This window comes from Microchirus variegatus, assembly GCF_963457635.1.
Source record: "Microchirus variegatus genome assembly, chromosome: 13".
Lineage (NCBI taxonomy): Eukaryota > Metazoa > Chordata > Actinopteri > Pleuronectiformes > Soleidae > Microchirus > Microchirus variegatus.
The window spans coordinates 4196990-4221181 of NC_139814.1; the positions used below are offsets into that span (position 1 = coordinate 4196990).

Genomic DNA, 24192 nt, shown 5'->3' on the forward strand with positions numbered 1-24192 from the left:
CCATAATTACCCACAGATGGAAACGGATGCAGCTGGTCTGTCACAATCTGAAGCCCTCTCTCAGAGAAAGAGAAATCATTCAGTCGACAACAGCTTCACACTTTGTTAACGCGTTGGTGTTATAAGATATTCACAGTGAGACCTTTTCAATAAGATTCTGACTCTTTTTTACATTCTCGCCTGTCAGATAAAGATGTGGAATTTGATAAATTGCAATTAAGAGTTGGTTAGAAATTTCATAAAAAGTCATGTGTGACAAACAAGGTTGTATGAAGGGTAACGTACTCAATAGCTTGTACTTTATTTAAAGTGCTATTATTATGCTCTATGTTTATTTGAGCCCTTCTTTCATCATAAAATAATGCAGCTTCAACACCTGAGCTTTGGCATTCTTGTAACATGTCAAATCATAACAGAGTATTATGTCCTTAAGATAAAGGGGAAGTCTGAACCTGGTATTTACGTTAATAAATGCTGATTTGAAAATGCTCACTAAAATAAACATTATTTTTAAAAGCGGAGGCAACTAGCTTAGACTTATAGACATAGACATTTCAAAAATGGTTTCCCTCAGTCCTCTTATCACTTTAGAGGAACTGGAAAGCAGATGTTGTTTATTAGAGCCCGGCTACCTGTTTCTCCAGCCTCCACGATGTATGCTAAGCTAATCAGAGTTTATGACATTTACTGCCCCAAAAATATAAACTCATATATTTTAGTGTTCCCTTAAATAAATGTGATTCCTACAGGTTGTTAAAAGCCAATAACCAAAAACAACTTTCAGTATAATTATTTTATCACCATAATCAGTTTGAGACACATTGTGCTCATTTTAATATCTAGTCACTTTACAATAAGACTATACTAACAAGGTTTATAAGTGGATTCTTATTTAGCATGTCAACATTACATTATATCAATGTTGAAATAAATAGTATCTCATAAATCACATTAAAAAGGGCAACAGTGATTTGTTGCTTGCCAAATACTTGCACGTCTGTACTGTGCATTTTATATTTTCCAATAAAGCTAATGTTTGCCATTAAAATACATAGTAGTAACTCATTAGTGAGATTACTGTGTAAGCAGTTACAATATCCCACCAAATAAAACCATATAAGTGTTGAAAAAAGTTATAAATTGTCCATAATTGTTTATTAATGATTATGCTGAAAACCAAATTAATAACCTCATTATAAACCAATCATATTTTTCATCATGGAAGTGTGTGTCACCCAACTGTGTTTTATTTCTGATTAAGTATTCTACATATAAAATACATCCATCATGTTTTGTGTTCCAACAGTTGTTCCTAACAGTACAAACGTTGAAGAAGAAAAGAAGTTCCGTGACTGTGCTGACCTCTTCCAGGCCGGCTTCCAGAAGAGCGCCATCTACACGATCCAGCTGAATTCCCAGGAGACCAAAAAGGTGAGAAGCTGTGATGTGTCACGGCGATGCTGGTGTCTAATGTAATGTGAACATGTCCAGGAAGATCTCTGTGTAGGTTTAGAGAGTTTCACAGTTTTTTCCTTAGAATTGGACATCAGCCGGTGATGAGTGTAAATGATGGCTGCTAACTGCTGCAGGATGCCTGGGAGCTTAAAATACACTTGGCAGATGACTGGAGAGTAGCATTGGCGTGAGAGTATTGAAACAGGTGTAAAACAGTGAGCTGATCAGGATGGTGTGTTTGTGTATGTGTGTTCTTTGTCCCAACACTTATCTTACATACTCTTGATAGTTGGCTGTTGATTTTATGTTTTGACAAAAGGTTAGGCTAGGTGTCGATTTGTGATTGTGACTTTTAGGGAACTAAGGTGGCCTTTGCATACCAGAATGGATGCAAACACTTTTCACAACTCTCTACACTCTGCTGCCTTCCCACTTTCGGTGCCATTTGCTGGCTTTGTCGATGCCTTGGGTACTTTACTGCCTTATAATATGAAACAAACGTCTATTTGTGCTGCTGAAGAAATACTGTATGTAAGCCCAAGATCACAGCCTCCATAAAGCAAAGGCCTTACCATTTTTTTATGTGATTACACTATACATTATACAAACATTATACTTAGTATATTCAATTTCTGCCACTGAACACTACATCTTATACACAGGACCTTGAAAACCAAAGAACAACGAGTATTTTTGCAAAATATCACGGAACGGACTAAATAATAAAAAAAAAACGAGAGAAAAAAGGTTTACACTTGACTCTGGAGGAAAATACCTTTGTGTGACTTTTTTTGTGCATACCATGAATGATAAGCTCGTCTTGGGGAGAATGATAATGTCAGGTCTACTTCCTGAATTATACCAAGACTGTGTTTGTGTGGGTTCAGCTGTGTGTGCTGGCTGAGGAGTGAGACCCTCTCCAATCTACCCTGGGGTCTCCTCCTGAAAACAAAGAGTGGCGCTTGCAGATAGAGGCACCGACCCTGCCTTATCAGCTTACACACACTGAGGTCCAAGGTTAAGGGCAACATTACACCCAGGTGTCTGCTGGTATGTGTCCAGACTGGACCTCCACTTTGATCCTGCAGAAACAAGGCCCTCTGATGAGGAACGTCGCTGGGGAGCTGGTGAGGGATAAGTAGACGCTGATTATGTTTGAGGAGGACATAGATACGATGCATTCCCAGAGATGATTCATCATCAAAGCCTGGGAAGGGTAGTGTCTGAAAATGGTTGTCCAAATGACCCTTCATTGTGCTTTAATGCCACTGAGACTCACGGTGAATTTTGAATCCATTAAATTTGTGGTTGGGTTACGTATAGGTCTTCTGTTAACTTCATACATCTGTGTTTTCTCCCACCCTTCCATTTCACTCTGTTCAATCATGTAGGTGTATTGCAACATGGAAACAGCAGGTGGTGGATGGACGGTCATCCAGCGCAGAAATGACGGCAGCGTGGACTTCCAGAGAACGTGGAAGGAGTACAAGATGGTGAGTGAAGACACTTCCGGCAGCAGGACACACATACATGTCCATTAGGTGTAAATTACGAAAATGTGCAAAATGAGCAGAACATTCTGTTACAAAAATATACTTGTGCGCATGGATTATGACAGATAGCATGCACTTTTGACCTTTCAATGTGTCGAAAAACAGAAGCAGGATTCATTTCATTCACGCCGAGACATTTTGGAGGGCTTCATCCAGATGTCATTCCTCCTCAATACCTCCCCTGTTGTTACTGTGTATACAATATTACCCAGAGTGTCCTCAGATGAAGTTGCAGTTATATACTGTTATTCTTACTCTTTTCTGACCTAAATCTAGGGGAAATCACACACAAACACATTTGTAGCCCACAAGAAGGGTAGCCCGGCTCCGGACACTAACGTTTGCTCCCCGGCACAGTTGCTCTCTCCTGTTCAGCAAAATACGACGGGTTTACCCACAAAACCACTTCTAATAAAGAACTACACTTCCCAGCATGCTTTTGGGACTAGTCCCGGTCTGATCATTAGAGAGCGACATTAGAGCGTTCTGATTAGAGAAGGGTGAATGTCCGCATAAATGCGTCATACACATTTATGTCCTTTTGAATGGCTCATAAAGTGATTCACATGCATTTGGAGACCGGGCCTGATTCTATGGGTTCTATGGGTAGAGGTTTAAAACGACCTGTCAATCACCCACATTGACCAAGGTAAGCCAGAGCTATGGCGCTGAAGACACTGCGGAGTCAGAGTTGTCATTATGCTCCGCACAGGGAGAAAGAGAGAGAGATGCGCAGACAACATTAACAGTGACAGTGTCTAGGTGTGGCATTAAATGGTTAAAGTAGTACAATGCAGACAGAACATACTTCACAGAACATAAACAACACTAAACAATTAAGGTTATACAAAACAGGCAGCGCATGCTTCACAAGACAGAACATAAACAACATTAAACAATTACATTAATACTGAACATACTTCACAGAACATAACAACATTTGATTGACATTCATTTGTATAACAGGTATGGTTCCTAATAACCATTAACGACAATATCAAGAGAGGGTATCCAGGTTTACAACAGCTATATCAGTTCAGTTTCATCTTATAGTGTAGTGGGGTGCGTGTGTGTGTGTGAGAAAGCATAAGAGCGCACGTGTGTAAAAGTGCAGGTGTTGTCATTAGATGTGGTTGGAATCGACCGAGTCATTGTCCGAAGAACCCCCAACAGCGAGCCAGTAAGGACCCCGATGCCCGGGACACCCAGCGGTCATGCAGGGCAGGAGGAGCCCGTGGCCACCGGGTTAGAAATCTCTCCTTACTGACGCTGTCCTCAGCCACCGTGTTTCAGACTGAAATCTCACACCCAGAAGACAGCCTTCCCAACTGTCTTGTGATTGGCCAATACCCGGAAGTGACATCATTCGCACACCAGCTCTCGGAAGCGCAGCTCCCCCCTCTGGAACGGTGGATGCACTGCTACTAGGCCTGGCAAACTCGATTCTTATAAAGGATTCGGGCTATTCTGAGTCACTTACTCAAATGATCCAGGTTATGCGAGTCACTTGAGTCAGTATTGCTAAATCGCCAAGAAAACTCAGTCCTAGCCTAGCCTAATTATTTATTAATTTCCTTATAAATTAAACAACGGGGCACCACTCCTTCAACAGAGGAGAAAGACACGTTCAGAATGACCTGTCACTTCATGACCTTTAGATAAGTCTCATTGATCAGACATAAATTTAGATTAATATGACAAATATTAATTCTTAAATTTGGAACGGAAGGTGTGAGATCGTACACCGGCTTCTTGCAATTACCCTTGTCACAGGCATACAAACACAAAAGGCAAAGTAGAGTATTTTAGATGAAAAAGATCAAATATTTATTAAAGTATTATTTATCAAATTTCAATCAATCAAATTTTATTTGTATAGCCCACAGTTTACAAAACATAGTTTGTCTCACAGGACTTCACAGGGTTGGTAACATCCTCTGTCCTTAGACCTTCGACCAGGGTAAGGAAAAACTTCACTGGGGGTAGAGAAGTGCGGCTTGTGCAAAGTCTGTGTGCTCATTCTAAGTGCATGATGGGAAATTCCCCCAGCAGTCTAAGCCTATGGCAGCATAAGTTAGACTATTCTAATCAGGACATACCTGATCTAGCTTCGACTATAGGCTATGTTAAAAAGGTAGGTTTTCAGTCTCATTTTAAAGGTAGAGACAGAGTCAAACTCTCTGACTGAAAGTGAGAGTTGGTTCCACAGGAGAGGAGCCTGGTAGCTAAAAGTTCTACCACCTATTTGACTTTTATTTATTTTAGGAATAACCAGTAGACCTGAGTTCAGGGAGCGGAGCGGTCTATTGGGTTGATATAAAGTGATTATACTAATATACGCACACGCAAATATGTGTCCAGCCATGGCAAAACAGGTCACAAGTCTACATAGGGACATTTTTAGTTATTTACAGATTCTGAAAGTGTGATTTCTAAGCTTTCCAACAATGTCCAACAAATGCAAATCGGATTATATTTGAAGAAGATATGGCAATTTGAATGTAGGCACTCCTCAAACTGCTTTATGGAGAATTTTAGCCTCAAAGATTTACACCTTCTGAGAGCAAAGAGACAGAATCATCACCACATTTACATAGAACAACCCCCTCCTGGTCTAAGCTGTCAGTGAAACCACACCCTGCTCTGTATGAGCACAGATACTATTGTTGTGAGCTACACTGCTACACAGAACAATACATATACAATACATGAAAAAACTGGACATAATATCCTCTTAAGACTACAGGAGTGTAAGGACAAGAAATGATAACAGAATAAACCACCCCCGCCCCTATATTCTTTTAGGTTATTTCATTTCAAATCTTAAGAGGATCCGACTTGTTCCCCCTTGGTCCGTGGCGGGTCACATATAAGAAGGCTCTTGATTATTTAGGGCCTTGTATGCGAGTAGAAGTATTTTAAAATCTAATCTACTTTTTACTGGGATCCAATGTAGAGAAGCCAAGACAGGAGTTATATTTTCCCATCTTTGCTCCTGTTTTTGGACATAGATGGCCCACCCACTTTTGTACTGGCCCACCCAAAATATTATTTCTGCCTACGCCACTGGTTTAGTCTCTGTTTATATCCTGGATAGTGGTGATTCATCTGTTTGACATTAAAGCTATACTTACCTTTCTTGCATGTCTCACAGCACTTAGAAAAAAATTTAACATGAACACCTCCGCCTCCCTCAAAGTCCCACCCTCTAGGGTGGAACGGCAGCGGCTACGTTATCTTATGTTTTAGAGTGCCATATAGTTATTAGGAGCAATATAAGATTACAAAAGAAAAGTGTAAAAATGCATCAAAGGTAAGTATAGCTTTAAGAAAAGAAATCAATGCATTGCATTAAGTCCACACTAAGCTGCATATACATGTTCAATCTGGTTTATTATTGCTTGCAGGTTCCAGTGCTTGTGTTTGACTTAGAAGTCACCTGTGTTTAACTTCCTTTAGCGTTCATGGTTTGTTTTTGTATGAACTGTATCCCTTGTTCGAAGTATTCTGTTTCCACTTGAATTGTTTTCCCCCCTCGTTGCTCCTGCTGTTGATTGACCATCTACATTACGAGTCATGTTTTGGGTGCGAAGCAAGCCAAGGAACTTTCACAGCAGACCAAATGAAAGCAAACAACTGTGATGAAATTATTTATAGCCTTGAAATCTCCACATCAGCTGTTTTAAGGAAATATTTGAGCAGAGCTTTTGGACAAACATCAACTTAAACAGCATATCAGCATTTGGGAACAAGAAGGACGGTCATGGTCTGTCAACGTGACCAGGGTCTCTCAGTGTTTGGGGGTCAAAACAAGGAGATTAAATGGTATGAAGAAAAGTGGAACAGACAGAAAACTGTTATTTTCGGTTTTCTCATCTGTCTGAGCTGAAAAGGAAAATTTCTATAAGACAGACATGGCCACCTTTAAAGCCATACTTAACTTTCTTGCATGTCTCACAACACTTAGTATACATTTTAACATGAACTAATCCGCCTCCCTGTGGCCCTGTGCATGCACGATTCATTAGCAGCCTGGACACAGAGTATAGAGGTTGTCCACCCTGCTCTGACTGTAGGCTGGGACTGCGGAGGTTACCATGCTTTGGGAGGTGATCCCGGCAACACTGCTGCTTGTTGAGCACAGTAAATGCAGAGTGATACGTGCTTTTACGTCTCCAAATACCACAAAGTCGCCACGTTGGTAACACTGCTCTGTAAGAGATGCGCGCGACTCGCAAGCTGTGACAGCGATCGGCGAGGTGCGCGACAGACGACAGAGGCGAGGCGTGCGACAGAAGACAGACGGGAAGCTCGGCCAATTGGCACTCCTGGATGTTTGGTGGGGCCCCTGACTGGGGCGCCGTGGGGTTGGACATGGCGGTTCCTCTGACCTCTGTTCCCGCCTATGCTTGGAATCTCTGCCCTGGACTGGCTTGAGGGTCTCCCCATCTTCCATCTTCGGGGGGGCACCTGGCTCGGGGTCCTACGTGGGCCTCTATCTGCCCCTCCTGGGGATGGGGGGGCGTGCGGTCGGTCTGTGTGTGGCGGAGGTGGTCGTGGCGGGCTCTGGCCCCGCCCTGGGGGCGCTAGCAGGCTCTGGGTGCGGGAGGCCTGGGCCTCTTCGATCTGCCTGGGTGTGGGGTGGCTTGGCCTCTGTCTGTAGCTTTGCCGCCGGCACCTGGCTATCCTGGGTGGCGGTGGCCACAGGCTCCTCCTGCCCTGTGCGGCTGCTGGTTACCCTGGGCGTCAAGGTCCTTATTGGCTCGCTGCTGGGGGTTGGTCGGACAATGATTCCAACCACGTCGAATGACAACTCCTGCACATTTACACAATCGCTCATGCTCTCTCACACACACGCACCCCACTACACTATAAGATAAAACTGAACTGATATAGCTGTTGTAAACCTGGATACCCTCTCTTGATATGGTTGTTAACGATTACTAGAAACCATACCTGTTATACAAATGAATGTCAGTCAAATGTTGTTTATGTTCTGTTCTCTGAAGTATATTCTGTGTTTGTATTACTTTAATTGTTTAATGCTACACACCTAGACACTGTCACTGTTAATGTTGATGTCTGTGCATCCCTCAACGCAATTTCATTACAAGGAGACAAATCACAACAGGCCAAGCACAATATCCTGCACAATTTTCTTAAAATCTCCTAATATGTGAACATTAATGCCACAGGTGTCGCCACAGAGGAGCATTTAATCAGTGGGCATCATTCAAACTTGGTTGCACATCATCCAGTATAGAAGTAATTTGTAGAAATGATGTGCGAGCGGAGCCACCCGGTTGCTGTAGTGTTTAGAACGCTTGCCTTTCCAACAAGAAGACCCCGGTTCGAGCCCCAGTTGCATGGAGTTTGCATGTTCTCCCCATGTGTGTGTGGGTTTTCTCTGGGTTCTCCGGCTTCCTCCCACAGTCCAAAAACATGCAATATGGGGATAAGGTGAATTGGTCACTCTAAATTGACCGTAGGAGTGAATGGTTGTTTTTCTCTATATGTGGCCCTGTGATGGACTGGCACGACCCTCCTGTGGAGGATAAAGCGGTAGAAAATGGATTGATGTGGGAGTGAATGTAAAAGATAGTATTTATAGTGAACAGAATAGCTTGTTGCCCACTGCCTAGATATTATGCTGAGTAGTTGGGAGTGGAGCATGTAGTTGGGATGGGGCAGTTTAAAATGTGACAGCATGTAATAGATTGTGTGACAGGTTGTTATTGGATCAGATGAAAAGGAGAATATGCCACTTGAGCTGGTAAGACAGTCTGAGCATTTGTATTGTATTATTTGCATATGAGCAAGTACAATGGGGGAACCTAGCTGAGTCTGCCAGTGCACTGATTTCACTTCAGACACGTCTGGCAAGTGATGCATTTTTGGCCAACTTCAGAATCTAAAAAAAAATGGGAACCATTCTCAAACCCCTGGCGTGCTAGAGGCAGGCTAAACTTTATTATGACATAGAAGCGACGTCTAGCAGTTTTTGTACACATCCCTAATGGAAATGCGGCAAGGAATTTTTTAGGGTTTTATTTAAGTGAATGCAACAATCAAATATTGCTACAACTACAACTATAGTTTATCCTTGTGATGACAAGAGGTTTTGAAACTGAGTCTTGAGCCATCAACATTTACAATTGCTTATTTTTATGTGAAAATTGAATTTAACTAGGGATTCGAACCAATTGCAAAAATATGACGGACCAACTCCTTGTCTCTTCAGAGCTTAACAATGTTGATCAGGTTTGCGTGTGAACAAACATTGGGACAATGTGAGAGAAAACCATCCACAGAGATCGACTATGCGCCTGTTTTTCAGCCAGGGTTCTGCAGATAAACCACAGTCCCAGTTGGAGGCATTGGACAAAGCTAAAAGCCAGTCAGAAGGGAGTGTCTCATCAGGAGTTAGATCAGTTGTTAAGAGGGAGGGAGAGGGAGGAGAGAAAGCTGTTATATGGGCCCCAGTCAATTTCTCTTCCACCCACTCGGCAGGACATGCCTAAGGCCAGAGGAATGCCCCATATTTACTTTCCCTCCTTCCCATTCCTCATCACCACACACGCTCGGCAAAAACACAGACTTTGCCTCCACCCCTCCCTTCTTCATTTTTTTTTCACCTCCGTCTTTAATGGAGCAGTTCAGACCATCCTGTCAGAGGTGTAATGTTATCCTGCTTTGCGCTATCTTGCCGCTGTCAGAAGCACTTTACCTGTGACCGGCAGCAACGCCGATCAAATACTCAAATTGTAAGGTTGTTGCAGAGTATATTTGGAGAAAGAAGTTTTCAAGTAATAATGAGTTTAACATGTGTGACTTGAGTCAACCGCAAAAAGGTGTCTGTGTCACCTGGTACTAATTTACACTTTTATAGATGGATGTCAATGATGAAGTAAAAAAAAAAAAACTCAATGTGAAAATAATTATTTAAAAATAAATAAATAAATGTTTTAAGAATGTGTCCATTCTGATCCCATTTTTAAAGAGACAAAATATAATCATTCTGGGGAAAAAATAATACAATTTAGTTTATAATTTTTAAAAACTATTATTTTTCCTTTGGTATTTCTATGCTAATTACTTGTTGTTTTCTTCTGCTACGACAGGGTTTTGGGAGCTTGTCTGCAGAGCACTGGCTGGGGAATGAATATGTTTATCAGTTGACCAGCCAGAGACAGTATGCCCTCCGTGTTGAACTGACAGACTGGGATGGACACCTGGCCTTCTCTCTTTATGACCGCTTCCAAATTGGCAGTGAGAAACAAAATTACAGGTAAGCTGCTCATTACTACTAGATTAAGAGTGGGAGAGCAGGATTTTCAGGTCAAAGAATGCACAAAAATGAAAATAATATACTTTCAGTTGTAAAATTTCATCAAATCTATTATCAAAAACATGGAGGGGACTTATCTGTTTTGCAGTTTCCTTGGGATTTGAAATTAAACCAAACCTGAATGAATGCATGGATGTGAAAGTAAAGGAACAAATTATTTAAATCACATTAGCAGAACTGGTGGAGATTCTGGCCTGTTGCTCTCTGAAGTTGATCCAGACAAAGGAAACAGATTGATGCCATTTCAAGGCATTTAATACAGACATTCAGAATGAATGTTAATAACTTCCACGCTCTTTTTGTTATTTTGTCTGGTGCCACCATGTTTTTTTTTTTTTTTTATCAATTTGCCACAGTCTATTCAAAATCTTACCAACCATTGTTGCCCCCCCCAATTCAAACAAACATTGTTGTGAAGAACATGGATGCAAACTTTTCTGGGGCTAGTTATTATTAGCAATTGCTCTACACAATATACAATGTGACCAACTGACTTAATGTGAAACAAAACTAATAAGAAAGAAGTACAATTAACAGTAAAAGTGTTTCAATTTAGGAATCCTAAATTTGGGTTCAAGTTGGGAGTCCGACTTCAGGGGGAGCTCCAGTTAAGGAAATGCCCCTCTCACACTGAAATCTTTCCGACTACATCTGGAATACACCATAAATGATGTCCAATAATGTTAGCTATCTGTCATTTTGGTGACTTTAGCATTAAATATTTACTGCTGTAACATACATTAGTATGAAAGCAACTGAGTTCAGAGTTCAACACTAATAGTCACTTTGTTAAAACAGACATTTAGTACACAGAGGGGGAAAAAAAGGTCAAATATGTTAAGATATAATTCTATCATGTCAATTATAGTTATATAATTATGTGGTGAGACTTTTCTAATTTGAAAATTCCTTCAGACCCTGATGTATCATTTGTCATTGTGTCCTTGTTGCAAACCTTCCCTTGATGGATGCTTCCTCTTTGTGTATTGCGGGGGCGAAGCTTTTTTGTTTTCTTTTGAGGGGGCTAATGATAACAGCCCTCAAACTATGGCAGATGCTTGGCCTCACTTTGACGTGGAAAACTACTGCAAATTCCACACACTTCCATGCAATATAGCTGGCTTCAGAGGAGGAGCTCTGGCATCTCCAATTGTAAAGTTTTCACTTGATGGTTAGCTCACTCTGATAAGAGGTCCCTTTGGTTTCGAAATGTCTTGGAATGACAAAATAAAGATGAGATATTGAAGCTTAAAAGCCTTCTACCTCTTGCATTCCTGACACCCACACTCGAGAATAGAACAAAGGTTGTCAAGCGTTTCCTTACTTCGGGCAGATCGTTAAACTTGTTGCCATATCCAATTTTGGCAATTGTCTCCCATTGAGGGGGGTTTGAGTTTGCAATGTTTCAAATTTAAGGAATGTGCAGCGAACCGGAGAAATAGATTTCAATCAGGCCAAAGAGATTTTTTTTTTTTTTGATTTCTCACAATGTTGAGGTTTTGTGTGACCACAGTTTTAGTATCAAATCTATCTGTTGTTACCTTAGGTCATTATTTTTGCTCCGTTCTGACTACATTATGTGGTATGTGGTAAATACAGTACTATGGAAGCAGGAGCAAATTGAAAGTACACCAGTACTTGCTGTATATTTGATGTCGAATTGCAAGAAAAAACACTGACATTGTGTAATTTTGTAAAGCACAAATATTACATTTGAATGTGTTTTAAAGTGACACAATTTAGTTTCAACCTTCAAATGTCAAGTTATGGGTGAGAGTGAAGGGCACCTCTGAGCAGCATTCAGCTTCTGCATTGCCTGCATTGCACTATGGAACATCTGGTTTTGGATCCATGCCACAAAAATTACAACATTCTTCCTCACAGCAACACCTCACAGCCAAATCCTACACATACAAATACATATGTTTTATCATGTCTTTCTTACAGTTTCATGATGTGACAATAATTGGCCAAATTTCTGTCCTGATCTGGACCTTGCGACAATCATGGGTGCTTGTGATTTTAGGCTGATTTGAAGAGATTATCTGGCCAAAGTATTCTGTAATATTCTGCAATTTTAGAGTCTTCCCAATTTGAAATCGTAAGTGTTTGTTGGCAAAATGTTTGATATTTTTGACTGAACAGCGATTGGGGTGTGAGCAGAACATCGCAATAACCAATGTGAGTGAGTGAGACTGATTTATTAAGATTCCAAATAGAGAGCGCTAAATTGCGTGCGCAATCTTAATGATTGCGCCTGCTGCTGTTTTGCGGGTGACCTACTAGCAATTGACTACAGACGCAGAAGTGGTTCAGACCGCCCTATTTAAATGAGGATTTTGCACTAGTCACGGGTTGTCAACATGGAGAAAGAGAAAGCGCAGACTCAACACTTCGCAAAATGAAATTTGAAGCCACGGAACAGCAAGTACAGCTGAGATCGAGGGATATGATATCGTTGAAGGGGCCGTACCTATGTTCCCCGCTGTTCTGCGTTGGTATGATGGACAGAGCGAGCGAAGGAGACCCGATCTCCCCACATCCAGTGATACCCCCAAGACACCCCCCACCCAAACAGCCAGCCCCCAACTCGACCGAGGAGTGTGTGTGTGTGTGTGTGTGTGTGTGATATGGGGTATGAGGGATGTTGTAAACTAATTATAATTGAAGGGGAAGGCGTGGCACGGACGCCCCACTGCTGGCAGACAGTGGACGTCAACATGCTCCCTCACCCACCAGACCCTGCTGTCTATGATGCGATAAAATTAGGGGGAGAGCGGCAGATCGTCAGGGGCCGTGGAGAGTGGCCCCACCATGTGGTGGTTCCAACTCCCATCAGCCCTGTCCCCCTAGTGCCCTAAATGTATGTGGAGAGGTGTATGCATCCTGGAGGGATATAGAGGTGGGCAAGAGCAACCCTCCCGTAGAATGCCAGCTTCCTGACTAGCAGAGCCATGTGCCCCGACCCCGCCCAGGTCCCCGCCTAAGGAGGGGGGGTCTGTCCAGGCCAGGGACATACCACAGCGCCCCACGAGCACCACCAGAGCAGAGGGGCAGATCCGCCCCCACCCGACCAGGGGGTAGGCCACCGATAGGCACGGCAGTTCGGAAGTTCCAGACCACCATAGGCTTTGGCTTATTGAAGGGTTTTTAAGCTAATGCATGCTTGTTTGTTTTTCCAGTGGAATTTAGTTGTGGCAGCGTTTAGTGGTTTAAACCAGCTTGATGAAGGTTGGGTGGGGATCATTGAGAAGAGGTAGTTGATTTTTGGTAAAATCTTCATTTTTATAGTGGCAACTCTCCCCATAAGTGATATATGTAGAGAATTCCATCGTATGAGGTCATCCTCTATTGATTTAAGTAGTGGAGTATAGTTTAATTGTGTTAGATCTGGCAGCCTGGAGGAAAAATGTATACCCATATATCTGATGTTTCCTGACTTCAGAGGACTGGATGGTGATGGTCTGAAGCTATAATTGATAGGTAGAATAATTGATTTTGTCCAGTTCATTGAGTAATTTGATATGGCTGAGAATGTATTAATAAGTGAAATGGTTTCGGAGAGAGAGCTTTGTGAGTTTTGAAGGAAAAGTAGTACATCATCAGCATAGAGGCTTATTTTGTGATGTATTTTTGTTGTTTGAATACCTTTAATATTTGTGTTTGCACGAATTGCTGCTGCGAGTGGTTCAATAAAGATGGCAAACAGTGACGTAGAGAGTGGGCAACCTTGTCTGGTGCCCCTCTGGAGGGTGAAACTTGGAGAAGTTTGATCATTTGTCCGGACAGAGGCGATGGGTGAACTGTACAGAATTTTGATCCAGCAGATAAAGTTTTCTCTGAATCCAAAAATTGCATTGTAACAAGAAGGAATTCCCAGTTTACTTTGTCAAATGCTATTACTGCATCTAGTGAGACCATTGTTGCTTTAAGTTTATTGATTGTGCAGTAGTCCATAATATTTACTAGTCTGCATGTATTAGTAGTTGAATGTCTATCCTTAATGAATCCTGTCTGATCTGGGTGGATTATGAAGGGGGTGATGTTTGCCCCACATAGTTGCTTTTGCCCCACTGATGCAAGCAAAGGGCATCCCTAGCCATGCCAGCCTTTTTTGAATGCAGGCTCATGCTGTTTAGAATCGACATTATGATCTCTATAAATAGATTTGTTCTGAAAAAATAGTTGTGGTATGACAATCCACATTGCTCCTCTGAAACACATGCCAAAACAAACTGCACAGCCTGGCCCCAAACAAACAGACACTGCCACGGACTCTTGTTCTTTCGACTTTGGCACCTTCCTGCTTTTAAAGGTCGAATAATCTGTGACAAGTTCTCCAGATCGCATGTACTGCTGTGAAACACAAGAGTCGCAGTAAGTGATATGGCTTGTGTTTTAGTTAGTTTTGGACTGTTTTCTTCAATCCATGGTGGTTTACTGGAATACAGTCTATGTCAGCATGACTCAGGCAAACATTAACAAAGACCACATATGGTACAGTAAATCTGGCTTTCTCTCCTTTACACACACACATACACACACACACACAAACACAGACTTTAAGAGAGCCAACGTACTTGAATCCACTTTCCATCTTACACTCACTTATCCTGTTTGCTTTGTTCAACTTGCTATCATCTATAGCAATGATTGATACAACATTGAAATATTTGAAATTATATTTTCAAAATAAGGTACCGTTTCTGTTCACCCCTAGCTCCCAGTTGGTGATGGTTTCTTTTAAATTCTAAGATTGGGAACACTTTAAGAGTATGTTTCAGTTTCTGGCAAAAGTGTAGTGGTTGTGAAAGAGACAGAATGTGTCCGGGTAGATCTCAAAAGCAAGCAATATTTCAATAATATGATGTGTGTGCTCAATGTCCCAGGGCCATCAATTTATTAGTGTAGGGAAAATCATGTTTTCCTCAGTTAATACCTTTGGACTTCATTTAAGGCCATTTTCAGGAAGGCTTTCCTGCTGTCCTGTTATTTATTCCATTAATCAAAACTCATAAGTGCATAACTGACAGCATCTTGTTAACACAGCTGTGTCCAAGCAGTGGGATAGGTTACGTTCAATGGCTTTGAGGTCCAAGGATTTACCGGAAAAGAGATCTATCACTGTATAAAGAAGAAAGGAATTCTGCATTTTTTTCCACTGTGTTATTGGTGGTCACTAGCTTTGATAATTGGTAATGGTACCCATTTCCTCATACAAGAAATGGAACGGTGTGTCCAAACTTTTGACTGATAGTATACATATGTGTCCCGCCATGGCAAAAGGGTTCACAAGTCTACTTTGGGACATTTGGAGTTATTTACAGATTCCGAAAGTGTTATTTCTAAGCTTTCCAACAATGTCAAACACATGTCCATCTGATCATTTTTGAAGAAGATGTAGCCATTTGAACGTAGACACTCCTCAAACTGCTTTAGGGAGAAATTCAGCCTGAAAGATTTTGACCTTCTTGAGGAGCCAGGCCAATAGCTGCTCATTTGCATCACATTAACATGGTCACAACCCCCCACCCAGTCTAGCTGTCAGTGACATCTGATGTCTGTTAGCCCACAGGACAGAAACAGTGTAGCAGTTTGAAAACAAAGGAATGAATGTAGTTCATGTCAATGTAGTGTTATTTGCTGTAAGTACTTCAGTGGACTGATAAGAATCAGAATTTACTTTATTGATCCCCAGAGGGAAATTCTTCTGTTACAAAAAGCACAAATAAAAATGAGAAACAAGAAAGATGAAAGATAGATATATACTTCAAATATCAAATAAAATATATCTAAGTGTGTGAAGGAGAGTTCAATATTTTCCAGACCATGGACTATATTATCATCTTCAATACCAGTTCCTCCCCCACAATGTGGCTGTACCCACTCTGTCCATCACAGTTGATATGCGGACTAAATGGTGACTTCACAAGCTCACCCTCTTCTGCTTACTCTTCTGTGCTGTAATCTTTGGTGCTGGGCATGTGAAGTCTTTTGCCTCATCAGAACAGAAAGGCCTGATTTTTTTCAAAAAGATACGTCTGCCTGTCCATGGTCAGTCCAGGTGGGGCCAGGACGGTCATCAAAGTGTTTGATTATGTCAGTCAGAGTGCCTTTGCCAATTCTGAAAGAAAAAAATAATACTTGTTTCTGATCATGGTTCATGTTAACAGGCACTTTATCACTGAATCAGTATAGATTGATCAGTAGTATTAGATATAGTAGTATACAAGCTAGAGCATAGCTAATAACAATGTAGCCAAACGGCGTTATGAAACCCACAGTGGATTATTAAAAGACAGCGTCCCTATGTGCGTCTGTATGTGACTTTGAATGAACACTAACATAACATAGATTAACAACGTTAATGAAAACTCACCCCATACAATAACATGAAAAAACGTCAAAATATTTGCGGTACTGGCGTCACGTCATCATCTCAGACAACTACCGTGTGTGTCCTGGTCTCTTTCAGCCACTGAATAATCATCTGTTTGTTGTTTTTGGGACATGAAGTCTGCTAACACGTTAGCATAAAGATCTTACTAAAGAACTTAGTAAAACAGGTTGACAGATTCTCAAGAGCGCACTTTTCATTGTTTTCACTCTCAGTTTTCAGTCTCAATCTTTGTGTAGAAGACCTTTAGCGCTATAACTAAGGGAATAACAGATGCATCAGTTGAGCTGATCTCTTTAGTTAACTGCTCAAATTGGGAGAGAAGAGAGTTCTGTGGCGGGGAGTTCATAAGCTGCGCTGTTTGCAGCCAAGTTTCACTTTTGCGCAAAGAGACTTTCCAGCATTTATTTATTTATTATTATTTTTATTTATTATTTTTGAATAATTTATTTATTTATTTTTTTTTTAAAAGCACCTTTCCAGACTTTCCAGCATTTATTAGGTGCTGTTCCACCGTGTACTCACATCTTTTTGGAATCGTTTTATTGGTGTTCCAAACTGATCTTGGACAGACTCTAAGCGGGTATAACAGGCCCGTTCTGGCCGCAGTTTTTGCGTGCATCATCACAACATTGTGTCGGTCGTTACCAGGGGAAACGGGGTAAAAAATAGGGCGTCTTTAGGACGTCATGCCTAAAAGTAGGGCATCTAATTTCTTATTATTTTCAGGATGCCCGGACGCCCTGCTGGCGAAAAAGCCTCTTCTCCGGTGTCTCCATATTCATCTCCATTTCTGTCCTTTGCACCAGCAGCTACGTCACTCAAATCGATCTCCATGACAACAGTGCCCAGGTGTGTGATTTCAATATCTTTAGCACTAATTACTGGAACTCAAAATTGGTTTGGTAACCTCAGTGACCCTTGACCTCCATACACAGGTGAATCCAATCATGAGAAAGGGTATTTAAGGAGGTCAATTGTAAATGTTTCTCCTCTTTGCATCTCTGAAGAGTGGCAACATGGGAGCCTCAAAACAACTCTCAAATGACCTGAAAACAATGATTGTTCAACATCATGGTTTAGGGGAAGGATACAGAAAGCTATCTCAGAGATTTAAGCTCTCAGTTTCAACTGTGAGGAACACTGTGAGGAATGTGAAGACCACAGGCACAGTTCTAGTTAAGGCCTGAAGTGGCAGAACAAGAAAAATCTCATAAACAGAGGCTAAGGATGGTGAGAACAGTCACAGTCAACTCACAGACCAGCTCCAAAGACCTACAACATCATCTTGCTGCAGATGGTGTCACTGTGCATCGTTCAACTATTCAGGGCACTTTACACAAGGAGATGCTGTATGGAAGAGTAATAGAGAAAAAGCCTTTTATGTGCACAAACACAGTCAGTTGAGGTTTGCTAAAGCACAGTTGGACAAGCCAGCTTCATTTTGGAATAAGGTGCTGTGGACTGATGAAACTAAAATAGAGTTATTTGGGCAAAACAAGGGGCGTTGTGCATGATAGAAAAAGAACACAGCATTCCAAGAAAAACACTTGCTACCTACAGTAAAATTTGGTGGTGGTTCCATCATCATGCTGTGGGGCTGTGGGGCCAGTGCAGGGACTGGAAATCTTGTTAAAGTTGAGGGTCACATGGATTCCACTCAATATCAGCAGATTGTGGAGAACAATGTCCAGGAATCAGTGACAAAGTTGAAGTTGTGCCGGGGCTGGATCTTTCAACAAGACAACGACCCTAAACACTGCTCAAAATCTACTAAGGCATTCATGCAGAGGAACAAATACAAAGTTCTGGAATGACCATCTCAGTCCCCAGACCTGAATATTATTTAAAATTTGTGGTGTGATTTGAAGCGGACTGTCCATGCTCGAAAACCATCAAACCTGACTGAACTGGAGATGTTTTGTAAAGAAGAATGGTCCAAAATACCTTCCGACAGAATCCAGACTCTAATTAGAAGCTATAGAAAAAGGAGGATGCACAAAATGTTTTCTTTTGTGATGCCTAAACTTATGCACATGCTTAATTTTGTTTAAATAATGTGTTTGTCTCCTATATGATATATTTAACTTAAATGTTTTATTCAAAAAACCAATGATTTATAAAGGAAAGTCATGAACATTTACAGGGGTTCCCAAACTTTTGCATACCACTGTATATATTATATTGATAGCAATTATTCATAGTTTTACATTATTTCCACATAAGTACACAATAATTTGCAACGATAATATGTATAGAACAGCATGTGCTGATTCATGCATAATAAAAATGTATTTAGTTTTCTTGTGGCATCAGTAGCACTGCTTTAATGTGCAACATTTTGAACAAAATTCTATAGTCTGTACTATCCTCATAGTACTAAGTTAGGTTTGACTGAAGTTCCCACTGAACCACAACCTCATAATGTTGTGAAATTAGCTTCTACACTTGTTATCCTTCATTGTGACTGAGGTCAACATAATTGCAGCGGTTACTGTTCCCTATCATCATCATCAGATGATTTGGCTGCAGCGTGGGTTGCAGAAAAGAAAATAATGAAATCAAATATAATTTGGTGACATGTATATATTGTTGCAACAATAACCACCAGATCAACAGATAAAGATCACCTTCATTTATCAACATTTCTTTGGTTCAAAATGTGGGCTTTGTAGTGAATATTTTGAACGCTAATTCACAAAAGAGGCTATGCAGCTAGCATACAGAAAAAAATACAGATGTCACGAAAAGGTCAAATAGTCCTCAAATTACTTGTATCATTATTCTAACTACTCCTGTAAACTTTTTGTTCATTCATTTACCCCCCAAAAACATTCTGTGTAACTTAATACACCCTGTGTTTATGGCCAGGCGTGGTTCACTTTTCTCCAAAATAGGTAAGTTTCATTTATCTCTTTCAAAGCAGTGAAATCTGAGTCACTGAATGTCAAGGTGTAATAAATGCATCTTATAATGCAAATGCTGAGGTGAAAATGTAATTGAAAAAAAAGTACACTAGGCACTTAAGACAACAGTCATTTCCAAAACAGTTTGTTTGGGTTGAGTATATGCACAGACACAGATCCCCTCTTGTTCGGACAGCCAAGTTCTTAAATGCAGTGATTTCTCCATAGTGTGCGGTAATGGCCCGAGTTCCCCGTGGAATCAGATACATTTAGTTTCTTTGTTTTTCATGTGGGGATTTAGGAAAAAAAATTGGCAAAGATTTGGATTTTTTTAAAACATGGTGACCTTTCACTTTTCCAAATCTCACACTGAGATAATTGTAGACATCTCAAGTTATGCCATTCTGAACCTCATCCACACAAGCCTCAGGTTCCACACTTTCTTACTGTGAGATAAAACATTGTAGAATTTATGGTTTGTCAATATTAAGAGACATACGTTAACATTGATGTTGTTTTACTTCACCACAAAATACAAATAATGAATTAAAGTAAAATATAACAAATATAAAAATGAAATATTTTCCCAACCTGGAGCTTTTATCCAGACCTTTCAAACTCACCGCAGTTTTAATAATTTAATGCAGTTTAGCCAGTTTTTTAACACATCCCCATGAAAACCAACCAAACTGTGGCATTAATTCTAAGGTCAAAAATGAATTTCTATGTCTAGCTCGACACACAAACACAACAGGTTTGCAGAAAGTAAATTAAAAAACAGCTATCTCTAATATTTCCAACATTTTATGTGTCTCAATGGAGCGATAAGGCAACCAAGAGAGCAGCCAAACAGGTCTAAGCCAGCCAAACACCTCTGTGGCCTCGCAGTAGGAAGCAAACCCTTGGTCAGGATGACTAACCCCGTCAATGGGCCAATCTGACTGCAGTTCAGTGGGCTAATGCCTGCCAGGTGAATAAAGCTTGAGCTGGACTCTCAGTGGACTGGGTTGTTGCCATCACGAATGAAGATGAAAGGAAACACGTGTGCTGAGCTTGGCCAAAGTCTAAGTGCTCCAACCACTTTCAGTAAAGACTTTCATGTAAGACTATGAGCACACTATTGGGATCTCTCTCTTATACCCTTACAGCTGGCATTTTCTTTCAAGAAACACTTGAACTTTGAACACAGAAAAAAAGTGCCCCAGCACCCAGTCTGTTTAGCTGTAATCTAGCAAATTGCTTCTGTGTGGGCAGAGGTTGCCATTTCTGCTAAAATAAAATAAAAAGTGACTAGCGACAAATCTAGCGATTTTCTGTCATAAACGTAAATATTTTCAGAGAAAGCACCATTGTGCCTCACGAGTGAGATCCAGCTGACTGTACTGCGGGCGGAGAGTCAGAGTTTTTCTCTTTATTTTACGATTCAACACTTTTGCCCCCGTGTGTGAAATCTTGAAAGACAGGAAGAGTTCTAGTGATATCTAGCGTCTTTTCAGGCTGAATTTCATTGACAGTAGTTGGTAACAATGCCAAACAATCTCCAAACACAAGACAATGAATGACAGCGCAAGAGAGAGCTGGGAATATGACGTTTTCCTAAATTATCCTATTCCCGATCTACACAGAAAGACCGGCGTTTTGAGATTTTCCCATTTTGGCAGGCGTTTTCAGTCTCTTCTATCTGACTGACTGCAGGCAAGTGACTGTTTCGCGCTTACAAGTAAACAAACTAATTTTATTGCATTAATCTCGGCTGTATTAATCACAACAATTAACGTATATTAACTTTGACAGCCCTAGTTAAAATATAATTATCATAGTTATTCATGAATTGATTGATTGATGATTGACTGTTTCACAAACAGAAACAACAGAAACAATAGTAAAGGACTTAACAGAAAAATCAGTTTCAGTGGTTGAATCTTATGCTTGATTAATTTCTGACTTCTCAGAATAGCTCAGTCAGCAGGCTCAAATGTGAGTATAAAAAGGTGAACTCCAAGTTTTTGAAATATTTCCAAAATATGTAGTTTTTCTTGTTTTTTTATGACAGGTGGTCTAATTCTAATACATTTGTTAAGCACTGTGCATACGTATAAAAGACTGTCATCTATATATACACGTATTTAATTAACATGGATCAAAGCACTATTCATTACCATGCAGTTTACAATTTACCCATCTTTGGATTACCCCACATATCATAAGTATAAAAGAGTTTCATCTGCAAATAATGATCATGGATCAAAATGACTGGTGTCCTATCCATTACTATACTGTATTTAGTCATCTTTGGTAAATCATTTCAGCCTAAAATGAACTCTAACAGGAACTGCGGTTGGGTTGCAGATTATTGATTGGCTAACTAGGCAGCACAGCTGGTAAATGCAACCATGGACTATTTAAAGCAGCATGTCACACTGAAAATCATTCAGATCACTTCATGCAGAGATTCGTCAGCACCGCAGCATTCATAAAAGCTTTGGAGAGTGAATGTGTTGCATGGTCTGGTCTTTATCAGAGCAGTAGCAGACCTCATCCTTTGGCATGTTACATGTTTTGTTCCTCAGAAACAGGAATAAACTGATAGAAGTAATGCTACCCATAAGTGAGTTCGGGGGTGAGTTTACTGCAAGCTATCTGCAAGACATCTGTTGAGTTGGAGACATCAGCTGGTACTAGTACTTGAGGAAATGTATCACAGATGGACATAGTTTTCACAGCAACCTACACGTGTATACATGCACACAAGTCATGACCACTGGTCATTTGCTGCCACTGATTAGACACATGTCTCACACACATATATATTGTAGGATTACACATGCTGATTTCGTGGCTTAGTGAATTCCCGGTGCAGGTTGGAGGTGCATGCAGAATGTCCAAAGTCTCCTGAAAACATAGAGACATTGTTTTAACATGTGTTATGTTCTCATCTGAAAACTTGAACTGGGTGCAAGGTTCATTCCACACCCATGGTCTCCTGTTGTTGTGAGACAAACTGAGGATATTACTTCCTTTGAAAGTGAGCTGTATTTAATAATCAAGACACCATTGACTCAATGCTGCACTTAACATTTGAAATTGTTTCTGTTGGGGAATAAAGCAAAACTGAGAGAAACAAAGAGAGAAGAGCAATAAAACCTGATACGTGATATGACAAGAGAGAGAATGGCGTGTCCTGCTGGTATTGATAAAGCTGTCAGTGCGATGTAGGAGCTGCCACATCTGAATGCAGGCTTTTCCTGTCATTTATAATGTGACACACCCAGGAGAAATCTGCCTTCCCATACAATATTAATTTGTGTGTGCACTGATCGTGTGAAGAAATTCAGCTTGGGAGCGATTCCTTGTTATGCAGTTGGTCATGTCTTATATAAATATAGTTGAATAATACTTTACAGAATTAATTCATCTCTATCGCTATTCTCAGCAGATGCTCCGTTGCAGCCCCATGACATTCATGTCTGTACATACGTCAGTTGTCTGAAGCACATGTACAGTATGGTCTATGACAGGGTTATTGAATTACAAACTCAATGAACCAACAGGCATTTTCCACAGCCAGTAAGCAGCAGGTGATGACACATTTTAAACCAGCACAAATGTATATCAGACACTTAACCGCGACAGCTACAACCAATACTGTTTTGGTCACCTCTCATAGTGAATATGAACAAAGATGAGTTAAGAGCTGAAACCATTAATTGATTAATTAATTATTAATCGATTACTAAATGAATATATTTTGATAGTCAATTTATCGGTTTGAAGCTTTTGTCATTAAAACAAGATTTCTGATTGTTTAAGCTTCTTATATGTGAATATTTTCTTTGTTTCTTTGCTCCACATAACAAATAAATCATTAAAAACTGAATAATTTTGGTTTGTGGACAAAACGAAACATTATAGAACATTGTCATTTCCAGGTTTGACAAACATCATTAGTTGCAGCTCTAAATTAGTTACTTCTGTATGTTTTTTATTACTATGTTTACTGTGTCAGAAATATGTTTATATTGTCAACTTTTTTTCGTTCCATATCAAAAGAATCACTTTTAATGTGAATTTATGTGAAATATAGTCATACATATTATTATTTGCATGTCTTTCTATCAAAAAGTTGGCCTTTTTTGACTTAACTGGCCCCTTACTGACCAAAGTAGACACTCAGTGGCCCCCAGGTCATTTGAGTTTGAGACCCCTGGCTTACATGATCATTGTGTAGTTAATATTAAGTAAATAATTAACACACTATTGCTTATGCACCAATTTAATACACATTTTGAACTGCTACAATATGAGAGTGATGTCACACATTGACTCATAAATATCATGCAGTCTCTGTTAGTTTATTCTAACAGTTAGAATTATTTAGGTATTCATCGTGGTTTCTGGTCATTCCATCATATGCTCTAAGTTTTGTATACAAATGCGAGTTTCGAGATGAAGTATTTTACCTTTGTTTCAATCCAGACGCCTCATGCTTATTGTTCTTTCCTCTCTGCCTCTCCACGTATAACACATTCCCTT

At 40.4% G+C, this 24192-nt stretch overlaps 1 protein-coding gene across 2 annotated transcripts in view; it reads left to right on the forward strand.

Moving 5' to 3' along the window:
- The window catches only part of angpt1 (angiopoietin 1), a 70923-nt gene that overhangs the window by 40172 nt on the left and 6559 nt on the right, over positions 1-24192 (forward strand). The window contains exons 5-7 of one of the 2 annotated variants that reach the window (XM_083899255.1): positions 1320-1431; positions 2847-2948; positions 10130-10296. In XM_083899255.1, the coding sequence (XP_083755381.1) occupies positions 1320-1431; positions 2847-2948; positions 10130-10296 (381 nt within the window). Of the gene's footprint in view, positions 1-1306; positions 1432-2846; positions 2949-10129; positions 10297-24192 lie in introns of both variants that reach the window. The other variant, XM_083899254.1, reaches the window with a different exon arrangement.